A 16,255-nucleotide genomic window follows, 5' to 3' on the forward strand; every position below is an offset into this window, starting at 1 on the left:
GTATGGTCATCCTGTAGACGGAGGAGCTTTATTTGGTTCTCTGGGGAACTGAAGAGGTCATCTGGTGAGATGCTATCCCTCCAGAGGTGAGGAATCCAGCTGAGGGAGCAGGGAGGGCCACCCAGCTAAAGAGCAGCAGGGCTGAGAAGCGCAGAGCAGGCCCCTGCTCAGCTCAGCAGTTCCCTATCCTTTGCTCACAGGCCTGGCTGAGCCAGTTCCAAAGCCTGAGTTCCAACAGAGGAAAAAAAAGCCCTCAAATGTTTTTAGTAAATGTAGCTCCTCAGTTTGAATGTCAACAATCACTGCCCTCAGGAATTGTGGGTCAGCCTGTGATAAAGCTGCAAAAATCGGGACATGCCCAGCCCTGCAGAGTGACCATTTAGAAATCAACAGATGTCCTGGTTATTTTGTAAATGGGACAGTTGAGTCTTAGAAGGAGGAAATGGCACTTGCTTGTGGTCATATTCCTCAGGGGTCTGCACACTACAGTCACCATCTGTTTTTGTGTAGTTCGTGAGCTAAGAATGGTTTCTACTTTTTTAGGTAGTTAAAAAAAAATCAAGAGAAGAATAATACTTGGTGACATGTGAAAATTACATGTAATTCAAATTTCAGCATCCATAATAAATTCCTGGCACATAGCCGCACTCACCTGTTTCCACATTGTCTATGGCTGTTATCACACTATAATAGCAGAGTTGAATAGTTGCAGCAAAAAATGTACGGTTTTGTGAGGCTGAAAATACTTAGTATTGGGCCCTTTGCAGAAAAAGTCGGTGACCCTTGATTTTGCTGACTAGTAGCGGTGGTGGGACTCAAGCCTGGGGCTGTAACTTCTAGACTCGTTTCCCTCCTTGGGGCTTAAGGATCAAGGCTGGGAGTGTTCTTTTTCTACAACAGCCCCTGGGGCTCTCCCAAGAAGCACTGGATTGAAGGTTTGGAAAGTGCGTGATAGTTGTGAAAGGTGGAAACTGCCAGTCATTCCCACTCCTGGGAACCCCACGGTGCTGTTTGTATTGGCTCCACAGTGGTTCACTAAGAAACAGTTCAGCCTGCAATGTTGTTACTTCAAACGAGTCTTGGGGTGCTGAATGCTTTGGGGACATTTGGTATTAAAAGTAAAACTCTTAATACATTCCCACTTAGGCATGGAGGATTTTTTTTTTAAGAGATTTTCCATCTGTCCTTATTTCCCTCCTAACACGTTTTACCAGCAGATAACTTTTTCATGCCCTGATAAATAGTCTTGAGTTATTTTTTGTATTATTTTCTTTTCCTTGCATTGTTGCTTTTTCATAAACAAAAAGTCAGTTCACTTCTAAGCCTGTGTGATCACATGAGACCAAAAAACAAAATAAAACCCAGAACACCCAGTCAGCATCTGGCAAGTGGGAAACGAAAAAAAAAAAAGGCCAAGTTGGTTAATCTTTCATCTTCCCGCTCCCCAAGCCATGTGGTACGAGGAAAAAAAGTCCTGCAGGATCGAATGGAATCCCAGCTAGTGAGAGCCGATGGGTTTGTCCCAGGAACCCCAGCCTGGAGTGGCTCTCCTGAGCCAGGTGGGACCAGCCGAGCCAGGCCTGGGTTAAGCTGGGTCAGCAGATGAGAAACATGCTGCAGGCCTTGCAATGTACCTTCTGACTCTCTCACTGGGCCAGCACCCCACTGCTGGTCGCAGAGGCACTGGCCCAGGACATGTTTTCCAAGTCTGCCTGCTCCAGAAGGCCTCGGCCTGTCAAGCTAGTGCTCAGTGTTCAAGGAAAAACGTGCAAAGGGGTTTCCTCTCCCCATCTGACTGCACGGCAGACAGGGGAAACAAATAATGCACGCCATATGAAGTACTTAAAACTACTTTAAAAAAAAATGACGCCTTTAAAAAAAAACCAGTCCAGGCATTGAAAGTTGCTCTGTGAGCAGGTTTGGACGTTAGAGAGTTGGAGGAGGGGAGAGAGAAAAATTGCTAATCTGGGAGCAAATGCTTGAGCCCTTAATTAGAGGGGTGTAAGCGGGACAGAGTGAGGATGGCTGGTAACTTGTTAAAACAGTTTCCCCAGCTCCAGCAGGAGGAAGGAAGGAAGGAAGGAAGCAAGAAGGAACAATTTTAAGAATTTTAATGGTTGTAATTAAGTACAGCAACTATGAATTGTTTAGGGGCTTAATTTATCCTTACCCAAGGAGGCTCCAAGTTGCTACTTGCTTGGTCCCCTGAACTTGGGTTATTTCTGTGGTCAGAGCCATTGAAACTTTTTTAGGTACCAGAGCTGCAGCAGTCAGCATTTTCCAGAAGAGTCCCAGGGCCGGCTGGCCTGGTCTCGTGTGATCATGGGATGGGGTGACGAGCGGCATCAGAATGTCTTGAGGGACATGCTGCTCTTTGCAAGCACTTGCATGCACACACATGTGCACACATACATGTGTACACACCCACACCCAGAGATGCATGAGAAAGAAGACAAGCAAAGAGCACCCCACAGCCAACTAAGCTCTCTTTCTCTTTCCTCCCGTAGATCTATCTGATTCCACATTGTCTTACACTGAAACGGAGGCCACCAACTCCCTCATCACTGCTCCGGGTGAATTCTCAGGTTGGCATTTTTTTTTCCTTGCACGTTGCTGTCGTGTTGAACTTTACAGAAGGGGACAGGCCGGGGACAGGGGCTTGATGGAGGTCCTTTTGTTTTCTCCTCCTTTTTTCCCTCCCTCCCCCAACCTCTTGGGTGGGAAGACTGCCAGCATCTTCATCGCTGATGTTCTTGGGGTTAAGAATAATCTGTTAGAAGGAGACTTAAGGATGATCATTATTAAAGTGCCTAAAATCGTAAAAATGCCTGAAGAGGGACTTTTAAAATGCCTGTCAGTCCACATTTTAACCAGTTGTCCCTTCATCTTCTCTCGTGGAAATGATTAAAGCCCAGCATGGCTCTTTGTCCTGCATTTTAGCAAGTCATCCTCTTTTCCCAGTGGTGGAATGGACGTGTTTGTACACATTGATCTTCGTGGGTTTTAACTCCATCCCCATTTTGGGGAAGGATCTATGTGAAGGGTCAGAAGAGGGGGGCCAAAGGAGAGGGTAGAACAAGCTTGAGGGGGCATCAGGCAAGCAAGGAGTTTGCCAGAGGCTGGTTGTTTCCATGTCTCTCCCTGAGCAGTGGATGCTGGGCTGGGATGCAGTGAGAATCCTGGTTTGGAGCCCTCCGCCCGTTAAGAGTTGGTCATAGGGACCCTCATGTTCTCAGGAATATGTAAATCAAGCTTTCCTTAAGAAATGAGAGGTTGGTGGTATTCTGAGGCACCGAAGGCCAGGTGGGATTCTGGCACCAAGGTCTGTGGGGCCCTTTGGGAGCATGGCAGATGGGTGTGCAGTGAGGACGGCTGGGGCTTGTGGCTGTGTGCTGTGTGGGGTGGCGGCCTCTGAGCTGCCTCCCAAGTGCGTATGGCTGGATCTCCACGTGAAGGCCTCCGTCTGAGGTCTCCTTTGCCTTCCTCACGCCCATGTCCTAACTGCAACAACAGTGGTCATAGCTATTTAATGAGTGTTCACTTTGGGCCATGTCCTGTACTTGGGCTCCTTGACGTGCATCATGCCCAAACAATAGTAAAATAACTCGCCCACGGTCACATAGCAGCAGAGCCACTTGCTGCTATACCACTACGCTCCTTCCTAACCACCATCTGTGCCCCCCTTTTCTGCAAGAGCTGAATGCACCTCTGACAAACTTCTTTCACACAAAGTTCTGTCTGTCATTCTTGCCATACTGTCCCCATGACTCTAAGGGTGACATAGCGCTGGCTGCTCGTGGTTGCCTGGCCATTTCCCATGTCCAGAGCCCTTTCCCATCCACTCTGTATTCTATCACAGCCCTGGAAGCTCATGAGAGAACATCCGTTTAAAGAAGTTGGAGCAGGAAGTGACTTGCCCAGGGTCACACAGTGGGACTCACGGCACAGCTGGTACTGGGGGCCAGGTCTTCTGGGTCCTACTTGCCTTCTGTTCCCTGGTAGCCCCTCTTATTGGGCCACTTTGTTTTCTCTGCTGTCTGGCCCCACTTAATTATAACGTGTTTCTCTGAAAGATGAACCAGATGAACACAAGAAGTTAACAGTTTAATCTATTCTTTTTCCTCTGTCTTTGTGGCTGTAAGCCACATACAGTTTTGAAGCCCACGGCTTAAACGTACTTCTGAATGCCTGAGTCGGTGTCCCTGCTGACCCTCCGAGTGTATGTGATTCGGATGGATTGCATTGGCATTAGTTGTTGGGGGTGGGTGGGTAATTCCACGTCCCCTTCCCCCCATTGTTACTGGTGGAAACTCCCATGTGTAGAGGTGCTTCAGAGATGCAGGGTGTGTTCACAGGCATTCGATCTCTGTCATCCCAGAGCCAGCCTGGTGTGTGTGGCTCCCTCCTTGGGCAGGGAGGAGCAGACCCCAGAGCACCTGCAGGAGGCCCTCCCCTGATCCGGTTCCCAGGAGAGAGTGCCTTCTGGGGGGAAGGCTCTGCAGACGCTGGGCCATTAGATTAGCTGCCTCTGGGGCCCAGTGGGCCTGTGTGTGGCGTTCCTGCCCAGCTATCCCAGTGCAGTCATTGGTATTGGCCAGTGAGAAAGCCCCTGCTGCTCTTTAGTGGGGATGAGGACTGTGGGGTTCTCATGAGAAAATGTGGCATCTGTTGGCTTGGAATTCTCCAGAGCTGCAAGAACTGAGGGGGACGTTTGGGATTTCCTATGGGGGAGGTGGAGGGGGTCTGCTGGGCTCGGTCCAGGTGGTCTGGTTAGGTGAGTGGAGCGTTCCCCACATGGCCATCCAGGCCCCTTGCAGGAATGACATGCCCCCTCTCCCTGTCTGGGGGCTTCCTGTTCAGCTTTTCCAACATACTCCTGTGCTCCGGGGGTTTGAGGACCAGTGGGTTGGCGCTGCCCCTGCCTCCTGGGAGCCCACTGGCTCGGGGCTAGGGTGGCTGTCGCTGGAGGAGTGCCTTAGGGAGGGAGGCCCTGCAGGGTGAGGGAAGAGCTCAGAGGTGTGGGGACAGTGAAGGCAGAAGTCACCCTGCAGAGCTGGAGTGCAGGACCCTGCCTGAGGGCAGGGTGGGAGGTGAGGTCAGAAAGGTGAGGGGCCGAAAGTGTTGGGCCACGCCTGGGCCTTTGATGTTCAAGGACAGATAATAATGATCCTGCTGCTGACAATAGTTGACATTTATTGACCCTCACTACTTAGCACTTCGCTAAGTGCTGGTCATTCTCTATCTCATTGACTTCTTACCACAACCAGTGAGAGGATGCGATTTCCCCTATTTTATAGAGGAGGAGACTAAGGCACATTGCCCAGCCAGCTCCGCATACTCCTGAATTGTCGGGTGGCAAACTTGGGATGGGAGCCCGAGCAGTGTGACCTGAGAGCCCTGCCTAGCTTTCCACAGCAAGTGTTAGTGCCACTCCCAAGACACATCCTGGCAGGGGACTGGAAGGGGTTGGCAAGGTAGAGTGATCAGAAGGAGCCCGGAGGGCTGGCAAGAGGCACGGGCTCTGTGCTCCTCCGGGTCACCACCCAGAGACCACACTAGCCAGCTTCCCAGCCCCCTCTGGCCCCCTGTGTCCTGAGGGGCTGCTGTCCCTGAGAGCGGGGCCCCTCTCAGTGTCTTGGAATGGGAGCTGTGCTCGGCAGGGTGTCTGCAGCCTCCAGACAGAGATCGCCCTCATTTGTCTCACACAATGACCATCCTAGTGCCTGGCCCAGGGCTGTCTAATTTTATCCAGCTCAAAGGTCTCTGCTGCACTCCCCTGTACTGCTGTTGAGGCCACTTTAGGGGCAATGGTGGGAATTTCGAGGCTCAGTCACAGGCGGGCAGGCAAGGATGCGTCTGTGGGCAGGGCAGGGGTCAGCAAGGCAGGAGACTATCTTGCTTCAACGCTCTGCAGAATGGTTGACAGAACACTCTGATCTCTACATCAGCTCCAAATTTAGATGCATGATCCCTACTAAACAGATGAGAAAACTGAAGCTCAGAGGGAGCAAGTGACTTCACCAAGATTTCTCAGTGAGGCGCAGAATGCACAGGTTCCATTAAATCTAAAGACCCTTACACCTGGAGTCTTTGGTGGGATTAGAGTAAAACTGAGAGCCTAGAACCCTTCTGGGGTGCATTCAGAACCTTGACACTCCAGGTTCCTTGCCTTGCTCAGGGCGTAGGGTGTTGCCTCCCGACTATCTGAAGTCTCCTCAAGCCATCCTCTTCCTCTCTTCAACATCTCCACCTGTCTCCCATTCCATGATTTCAGTTAATTTGGGGCAGAAAGCAAAATTAGCTAGTCCAATTCATACTAAGGTGTGAGTGGTTGGGAGGCAACCTTTCTTGGCAATTTAAAGGCAGAACATGCCATAAATTCAAAGAATTGCAGAATGAAGGGCCCCATGGGAATGGCCACTCTGAGGGGGACTGAGGGAGGAGGGCAGGGTTCTTCCGGCTTTAGGCGACTCTAGGCTAGAAGAACAGAATGACCAAGACACAAAGAGCTTTATTTCCTGGGTGAGAAGGAGCAGCCAGGTCAGGCACAGTGCTGGGTACTCAGAGCTCTGGGCCACGTAACTGGAGCCTGAAGTGGTGAAGTACTTTAGAAGCCGGGCCTGCCTGACTCTAGTGCTATGGGGCTGAGGAGTGACGCACTGGGCAGGCTTCTGCAGGAACGAATGACTCCCTTCTGGTATCCTATTCTAGTGTCTACTGGATAACTGTTCAGGTGCTTTATTAAGCACCCACTGGGTCCAAGGCATAGTGAAAGCTGCCTGTCATGGGGACCAGGCTCTCTGTCCCTTTTGCTGGCCGTGGTTGTATACTGGTATCTTAGTCCTCTTCTTTCTTTAGAGCTCCGTCAGTAAGGGTGAGGCCTTCATTTTAAAGAGGAGAAGGCCCAGGGAAGGAAGGGAACTAGGCAAGACCATGTGGGGAGTTGGGGGCTCAGCCAGATGTGGGTATCTTTCCTCCGCCAAGCAAACTGTAAGCTTTTGGGGGCAGCGATCATTCTCAAAGGATTCTTGTATTGTGTAGATTGACAGAGTTTGGGAACAGAGGCTCTGAGAGGCTAGGAGAGTGGCCACACAGCAAGCATCAGCAAGTAAAACCAGGTCACAGTCCAGGCGGCATGCTGCCCCGCCAGCTGACACCTGTCCTCTTTGTGGTCCCTGAAGAGATGCCCTTTGGGGCTGTTGCTGTCTGCTGTTCTTCATCAGTGCCTACGGAAGCCAGGAGAGAAGTGTGCTGGGGCAGCATCACTTCCCGCTGCTTCCTGATTCTCGGGCCCAAGCATGCTGTCCTCAGATGCCTTCCTGGCACAGACCCTAAAGCTCCTTGTTCTCTGGGTGCTCAGTTCAGATCAGACAGTGTGCGCTGAGCTTCTATAGCAGGGTGGGCTGAAGAGCATGGGCTGTGTACCCCAAGTCCCAGCTGTGCCGTTTCCTAGTTGTGGAACTTTGGGAAAGCCACTTAACCACTTTCCTAGTGTTCTCACCTATAAAATGGGGATGATAACATGTTCCTTAAGGTGAAGGTTACATGAGATGATGCCTGTGACTCAGCCAGGGCTCAGCATGCGGCATGTAGTAGGTGTGGCCATTACAGTGCGTCAGGCACTGTGCTTAGGGCCAGGGGCACCCAGATAAAAACTGCATCGTCTCTGCCCTCGTGGTACTCACAGATAGGTGATGATTGAAATAGTACATAATGAGAAGTGGTATAAGAGGCAGTCCAGATGAAGAATACCTTGAGGATCAAGTCTTGGTATAGTCAAGAGGCAGCCCAGGAATACTCTGGAAGAGGTGATGTCCAAGTTGGGTTTTTCAGTATGAATAGGAGTCTACCAAAGAGACAAGATTTGGGGGTGGGAGACACATTCCAGGTAGAAGGAATAGTAAATACAGAGACCTGGAGGTGTGAAAACAGCCTGATACTGAGAAGCCTAAGCAAAGCACCAGGTCTTGGCAGGAGATGAAGCAGGGGAGGCCAAGGGCTATGTAACACTTTTCAAAAGCTTTTTACTATTACATACAGAGTGCCTAGGTAAGTGTTCAGCTTGGTGAATTTTTACAAACTGATCACACCTGGAGTTTTTCCTGGTGACAGGCAGGGCCTGGATAAGATGCTGTCATGGACTCATCATCCTGACAGGGGAAAGTGCTCATGGCCTGTGGGTCTGGGGGTTGCTACAGGCCGACTTACTGCTTTAGAACAGAGAGCAAGTGGGCAGCCTGGTAAAGTCTTAGCTGAAAAGAGGGCTTCATTTGGCTTAGGAGAGCAGGAAGATTTTCCCTGGAGTTCTGGGCAGATGGTGCCCTGACACAGGGAGACTTGAGCCTAGCTCAGTCTCCTTCATAGGTTAAGAGGTGGCCCTGGAGTGTAGCCCATTCCACTTACCCCTAGCTCAGGCTCCAGCCTGGAGGTGGTGAATGGGTTGCAGGACTGACACCGAACTCCTAGGCCAGAACCAATTCAGAAATGGCCCCAGACTCCTTACCTCTTCTCAGGGCTGGGGAGAAGGACCACCCACCTTCAGTTCCAAAACTGGCAACATTTGGAACTTGTATCAAACCTCTGCCATGCATTTTTAAGCTTCGATCAACTAAAGTAGAAAAAAGCCTTTTTCCTTCCTTGGAACCTTCTGGGTATCACCAAAGGACTCATTTTTTCTGGGCTGGTTGTTAGAGACTGGAGTGGAGGTGCTGGGGGTGAAGGGCAGACCTGGCCAACCTGGTCTGCCAAGAAGCAATTTTGGGTGGTAAGCAGCATGCTGGAGGGGGTTCCAGGCTTGGCTTTGCCCCTTACTCTGTGGTGTGACCTTAGGTAAGCTCTTTACCTGGCTAGTCTTAGTTTGCTCAGCTGTACATTGGGGCCATTGGGCCACTGATCTCAGGGGCCCCTTGAGGCTGTGTTCCAGGTGGAGGATACCAACTCCTGGGCATTGAGGGACTGTGCAGCCAGTTGGTGCTTCTGGTCTGATCCATCTTAGCTTATCATTGTCCCAGAGCAAACCATGGCCTGGGACAAGGCTATATGGAGGAAGGGGATGGGTGTCTTGCCCCCCAATCCACTCTAAGCACAAAAGTTTAGGGACAGAGTAGGGGTACACTTGACCAATGAAGAACCAAAGGCCCAGAGAGGGCAACTGACTTGCCAGAGATCACACAGCTTTTATACCTTCCAGGGTCCCCGACAAAGGACCCCAGGGCTGGTGTGTTTACTGACTGTAGGCTTTGGGGTGATAAGTAAATGTTTTGAATGTTTATTAAGAACCTACTGGATGCCAGTGGCAGGTGATACAAAGTGGGAAAGCCTGGACCTTTTCCTTTAGGAGCTGATGATCTGGAAGGAGAGGTAGGTAGACAGCAAGCAAAGAATAGGGAAGAGTTGTGCTAAGTGCTGTGGAGATGTAGGCAAGACTTGCACCAGCACAGAAACAAGAGCAGGGGACTCTGTGGGGTTGAATGGGATGTTCCGGGAAGCTTCAAGGAGAAAGTGATTCTGAGTTAAGTTTTATAGGATGCCTAGGAGTTCACCAAGAAGACAACAGGGTATAGACAGCCTCTCAATAGAAGGAACAGCTTGTGTAGAAGCAGGGAGGCATGCAATGCCACTGGGTATTCTGTTTGTAGCTAGAAAGTTAATATGTGCTAGGTGGGGGAATAGGGAAAGATGAATCCAGAGGTTCTTCTGCATCTGGAGGAATGGGCTAGAACAAAGGGACTGTGGTCACTGGGGCCAGAGAAACTGTGATCTATACTTGGTCCTGAGGGGGCTCTGGACTTCGTCAGGCATCTGACACAGAGCCTAACCCATAGTCAGAGTTCATTGTGGAGTAAGTGAATGAATGAATGAATTTTTTCAGGGGACAAAGAAATTCAGAGAGAACACAATAGATATTTAAGAATCACAGCTAATACAGAGTTTGGTGCCAGGTACTCTCTTAAGTGCCATCCATGCACGTCTTCATTCATGGAATTGTCCCAGCAGCTCTATGGGATAGCCACTTTTTTTTAGCCAAATTAAAGGAGAAGTAATAGGCTCAGAGAGGTTAAGTAATTTGCTCAAACCACCCAGCCAGAAAGTGGTAGAACTGGGATCAGAACCCGGGCAGTCTGGCCCCTGGTGGTTCCCTACTGGTTGGCGCCGTGTCCTCTCTGCTCCCTGGAATATGCAGGACTCACAAGGTTCATGCTTTTCTGGGGCTTTTGTGTCCCTGGGCACCCAAGATTTGGCATGAACAGCTGTTACCATGCCGCAGAGTAGTTCTGCTCATCGGATGGTTGCTGGGTGAATAAATAAGATGGTGGGTGGGTGGGCTTCTGAGAGGAGGCTGCTGGGCCGAGGGAGAGTCCTGTTCCTGTCCAGGGCTGTTTGATGAGCTGGAGGCTGCCAGTCCCTACGCCTCAGGCACCCTACCTCACCGGGAGAACCGGCAGGTTTTCTGAGGAGACCTGAAATTCCAGAAAATGCACTTGGTTGCATCCAGCATAATCACAACCATCTGTCTGCCGGGCCCCAAGGCTCACCCTCCTCCTGTCCCCGCTGGCACACTTTCCTGGGGCATCTGTAACAACTGCGAGCCACGCTCGAAAGTTTCCTTGTCTGGGTAAAGCAGCTATTGCCAAGAGCTCCTTCTTTGATGCAGAAAATATATCCTGAAGGTACTTTGTCAGATGTTTTTATATTAAACATTCTCCTTCCACAGCCCTTGGCCGCTAAGGGAAGTGGAGATACATCGCTTTTCCAGTTGCCCTTTGTGGAAAGAATTCCTGGTGTTCACGGGCCCTTTCCCCATACCCGCCCTCTCCTCCAATCAGTCAGGGGCTGGCACTTCTGCAAAGCAGGGAGTGCCTTGGCCTGAGGGAAGGATGCTGCCCTCACCCCGTGGTAGAAGTTTCTGGGTTTGGAAAAACAGAGGTCTCATGTCTGGAGCAGACATCAAAGCCAGTGTCCCAGACTACCAGGTGACTCATTGCTGAGATGTTAATTGATCTTTAAAAGTAGAGGTGGGAGCTTAGAGATAGGAGCTTGGAAGCCATTTTAGTCTCTGAGTTGTTCGGGTAGTGCCAGTGCTGGACCAAGCTGGGAGAAGCTGGGCTGTTAGGGCCTTTGGGCTAGGCAGGGGGCGGGTGGGGTGGGGAGAAGATGGGGAAGCGGACTGGTCACTCAGCCTGAAACCTGTCTGGCTCCTCAGCAGCCCTGGGGAGCGTCGAAGGGGAGGGGTTTGCCGGGCAGATGTGCTCAGTGGAGGGGGATGGGGGCAAAGTGCAGGCTGTTCTGGCTCCATCCTCTTTGGCTGAATGGGTGAAACGGAGCACCCCACAGGCACCTCTGTAGACAGGTTTTCCTCGTCAGCCCTTCAGGGTGTGTGCACCCTAGGGAATCCCAGACTGTGTCCCCTGACCCCTCCATCTGGCTCTGCTCACCTTCCTTTCCAGCCTCTGCTGGGTCCCAGCCTTCCACTGTGCAGCTCTGTGGTCTTCTGCAAACCACATGTCTGCTCTGGGCCTCAGGTTCTGCCCCTCTGGGTGGAGGGATGTGCAGGGTCACGCCCAGGCCTACTCCCAGTGTGGCACTATTTCCAAAGCAAGGACTCCAGGCTGCTTTCACAGAGCAGATGTTAGGAGTGGGGCTTGGGGGCCTTGCCTCTGAAGGCAGGTCCTGGGTCTTCCCCACCTTGTGCTCAGCTCAGGTCTGCCTGGCAGTAGATGTTGGGACTGTGTTTGTGATTCACAGAACGGTCCCCCAGAGATTTTAAAGTAAAACCAAACAGATTTCATAGAGGCCATGGCTTCTCAACACCTCTGGAATTTATTTCTCAGCTCATGTTGTCCATCTTCGGCTCAATGTGACTCCGGTTCAGGCTGAGGGAGCCCTGCCCCTGGGGCCTCTGCGGCCGCTTGACCAGAGGGAGGAGCTAAGGCAGGCAGAGCGCAGGCGCATGGGGGGACAGGCCCGGCTCCTCCTGCCTGGCTGCCCTGCTGTGTCTTAGCTAACTGCCCTCTTCCTCACAAGACAAAGGCCAGGGAGAGTCCCAGGGGCCCCTCTGAGTCTAAAGGTAGTGGTCACACCAGGTCTCAGTCATGGCTCTGCCCCATGTCCCGTGTGGTCGCAAACTGCTTCCACTTAGCTTCTCCATCTGTAAAATGGGTCATTTGGTCCAACTCATGGATTCTCAAACCTTTGCACATTAAAGTCCCCCAAAGAGTTTTTAAAAAGCTCAGACCCCATTCCAGAAATGGTTGGAAAAGAGACTGGGCATCAGTATTTTAAAAAATTCCCCAGGTTATTGTAATATGTAGCCAGGGGTAAGAGCCCAGATCCGGACGGACCTAGAGGGAGCTCCAGCATCCAGGCATCTTCCCCTCAAGGCAGCAGCCTTTTCTGTATCTGGGCCCCCAGCCTATGTGCAATCACTTCTGGGACAGGTACACATAGCATCTGAGAACAGCCCCATCTGTTTGTGAGCTGCCCGGCTCTAGTCCCTTCAGCTGTAGTAGCTGGGGGTTAGCAGTGTGACAGCACCAGTGAGGTGACGTCTGACCATCGCTCAGGGGGGTCACCAGGCACTTACAGCTGTCGGTCTTGCCACCACCTGGTGAAGTGGGTATTGTGACTCCCAGCTGTCAGGTGAGAAGACTGAGTCTGGTAAAGTGACTTGCTCAGAGATGCTCAGCTAAAGCTGAGTGTTGGACCAGCTCCTCCATGAGGGGGTTGCGGTTTTCATCTTCTGCAGAAAGCTGGTTCTCTGCGACTGCTCAAGAAAGCCCTGACGCCCTCCTTGTTGTCCTGATGCGTCCCTTGGGTCTGAACAGCTTTACTGAACAGTAGAATGCACCCCTCAGCTCAGCCCAGGCCTGCTCCTGGACCTTTGAGCAGGGTATGGAGTGAAGGGGTATAGATGACGGGCTGCTCAGCCAGAAAGGCAGAGGGGAAATGCCCCAGCTCTGGGCCCTGACAGACCTGAGGGCTAAATCACTTAGCCTCCCTTTTGTAGCCTTACTCCACTTCGTACAAGTGGGCTTGGCAACACCTCATGGGTGCCATGGAGATCCCATCCATACTGTAGGTAGCACAGTGCCTGGCACACATTAATTTTCTGAAAATGGTAATTAAGTGAACGGTAACCAAGTATTTGCATGAGGGGTAGTATTGCATGAAGGAAAAGATGTCCAAGGTAAGGCCTTGTTAGTTAACTTAGAATCTAATTGGAAAGATTGGGAAAAAAATCACTTTCTCAAGAGGCAAGGTAAATGCTGTTTCCTAAGTGAATTGTGTGGGCTGGGGGACAGCTGCTGCCTAGGGCAGCTGCAAGGGATGCTGGGAGTGGAGCTGGGGTAAAGGAGGCAGAAGGTTTCACCAGGCTGAGAGAGAAAAGGCACCCCAGGCCCAGGGAACTGCTGGGCAAAGGCCAGGCGATGGGAAGATGCTTGTTCTGGGAATGGGAATGATCCTGGCCGGGCAGTAAGAAGAGAGGCCCCAGAGAGGGTGTCGCACGCCACTACAGAGAGGGCCAGACTTCTCCCTGTGGTGGGCCATGGCTGCGAGTCCCTGGAATACTTTTGATTGACAGGTGGATTGACTGTAGTCTTGGAGATTGGGTTTGTATGGCCCAAGGGTATAGAGTTTTGTTCGTATAATGTAAATTTTTATTGATGTATATGCATGGGCAGAGAAGGACATACGTCACTGTCCTTCTAACAGATCATCCCAAACCAAATGGGTTCGTATAACTACTGCCCCGATGAAGAAACATGTGACCTCAAAAGCACCCTCTCATCCTGTGTCCCACCCCCCACAGGTAACCCAGCTCTATCCTGACTTGGAATGCTATAGACTACTTAATGAAGCTGGTACACATGGAGGCATCCCCTATGACATAATCGACATATAACGTATTTGTTGTAGGTGTAACAACATACTGATTTGACAAATGTATATATTGCAAAATGATTACCACAAAAATTTGGTTGACATCCACTCCCACACATGTTGACAATTTTTTTTCTTGTGTTGAGAACTTTGAAGATCTATTCTCTTAGCAACTTTTAAATATGTGATACAGTGTTGTTAACTATAGTCAACACTCCGTACATTGTCATTGTGTTCCCAGGACTTATTTATTTTATACCTGGAATTTTGTACCTTTTGACCATCTCCCCACTCCCCACCCGCTGCCTCTGGCAACCACCAAATCCTGTGGGGTCTTATTTAATTCAACAGCATGTCTGTGAGGCTCATCCATATTGTTGGGAACACCTGCGACTGCGCGTTCATGGCTGGATAATTATCTGTGGACACTTGCCTCAGTTCTCCTAGTCTAATGTGTCCATTTTACTATTGATGGGCACTTGGGTAGTTCCCAGTCTCTGGCTTCTACCCATGATGTTACAGTAAATATTCCTGGACAAGCCTTTCTGTGGCATGGGATGTACACTTGGGGATGGAATCACTGGGCTATATGTTAAACATGTGCTCTGCTAGACTGTTGTCCTAGACCACTGTGTTGACTCAGAAGCACTTCTGGGAGGGGTTTGCCTCATCCCACCCATTTTGCAGATGACCCCTGGAAAGAGGCAGTGCCTATCACTGGCCTCACAGCTCTCGAGTGGCAGAGCTCCATCTAGACCTGGGCCAGGCTGCTCCACGCCAGGGCCTCTGCCCACACAGCGGTGGTGCTCAGTCCTCCACTCAGATGCGTTCAGGTTCTGTACCCCTGCCCCCTCCTTCACCCCGAAGCAGGATTTTAGCTCCATATCCTTTCTGAAGGCCCTGGGCAGAGCACTCTGGGAAAAACAAAAAGGAGAAAAGAGTGGAAGGAAACCAAACATTGGAAAATAAGTGTGTTTCCAATAAACTGGGCCTTTCACCGGTAGCCAAAACATTACATTCTTGTAGCCCGGGAGCAGCCGGCCGGGTATGCCTCTCCGGGCTGTAAATCTTGCTGGGCGTTGGGTCGGGACTCTCGCATCGTTCCCAGGACACACAGACGGGCAGTGTCCTCCGAGGCTTCGGCTCCCTGAGCTTGGGGGTGGTAGGTCATTTTTTCAGTGGGCTGGCTCAGCCCCAGTGGGGCCTCTGACAACAGGGGAGCCCAGCCCTTCTGAGGGAGCAGTGTGTGAGTTACCGTAAGAGATTTTCTTTGCTTGCCCTCCTCCTACCTTTCTTGGGTGCTTTGATGGGTTTGAGGTGTTTATAGGCTTGATTCATGACTGAGTTACCAGGGTTTTCCACGGAAATAACTTATTAAAGGGGCCATGCACACGGCGACATTAAAGTCTGGAGAGGGGTGCGCATCAAAGGCAGCCCTGGGTGAGCCCGGCAGCGTTTCACTGGCCGGCACTCTAGAGGAGGGCCAGGAGGAACAGGGAGGGGGCGGGCCAGGGCTGCAGGAAAAACACTTGGGCTTAAGAAAACACTCCCCAGACAAACCCAAATTCAGGTCCATGGAAAACTGAAAGCCCAGCAGCCCAGGCCAGCCCTTCTCTGGACCCTCCTGCCCAGATTTGGGGACACATATTGAAACCTGGCTGATGCATGGTGCCTGGACTTTCTGCTGTCATGCCTGCACCTCCCCCTGGCCTAAGGCTATTCCTGGGAAGGAAATGCCAAGGCTGCCTGTTGCCTGCTGTCTTTTGCCAGGGATGGGTGGGGGAGAAGTTAGGGGTAGAGGGATTTTCTGGTTCCTGCCTTACTGATAGCTCCTTTCCTTTGATTTGATTACACCTGATTTGCCCTTAGAGGATCATTAAGAGTTTTCCTTTTCCAGGGAGCCTTCAGGGATTTCACAGCCTGCTGTGCAGAAAGTTGTTTCTGAACTTTCAGTGGTTTTCATCTCTATGCTGCTCCCTTGCAGTGTGTTGACTTTGCCCTGAGTTTATCCACTGTCCCCAACCAGGCTGTGAATATCGTCTGGGCAGGACCTGGATGTACCTCTGCCTCTCAGGGATATAACCAGAAAACTGGTGGCCCTCGTTCCTGGCGTTGCCCACCTCATGCAGGAAGGTAGAATTTAGAGTCATTCCCCAAAACCCAGTCCTGACACTTCCATGGTAAAAATGACAATAGCAGTGGGAGTAGTAATAATAGTGGCTAAAATTTGAGTATAAAACATGTGCAGACACTGTATATGTTTCTTATTCCTTGAACTCATTCAATCCCAATTAGGTAGGTTCAGTTACTACTTATCCCACTTTATAGATGAGAAAAATGAGGCCCAGAGCGGGGAAGTAATTTGCCAAGGACA

At 50.9% G+C, this 16,255-nt stretch overlaps 1 protein-coding gene across 1 annotated transcript in view; it reads left to right on the top strand.

The window, feature by feature from the left end:
• The window catches only part of SMAD6 (SMAD family member 6), a 72,188-nt gene that overhangs the window by 11,706 nt on the left and 44,227 nt on the right, over positions 1 to 16,255 (top strand). The window contains exon 3 of the mRNA XM_037010036.2: positions 2,508 to 2,585. Coding sequence (XP_036865931.2) covers positions 2,508 to 2,585 — 78 coding nt within the window. The remainder of the gene's footprint in view (positions 1 to 2,507; positions 2,586 to 16,255) is intronic.

Source organism: Manis javanica, chromosome 8 (assembly GCF_040802235.1).
Source record: "Manis javanica isolate MJ-LG chromosome 8, MJ_LKY, whole genome shotgun sequence".
Classification (NCBI taxonomy): domain Eukaryota; kingdom Metazoa; phylum Chordata; class Mammalia; order Pholidota; family Manidae; genus Manis; species Manis javanica.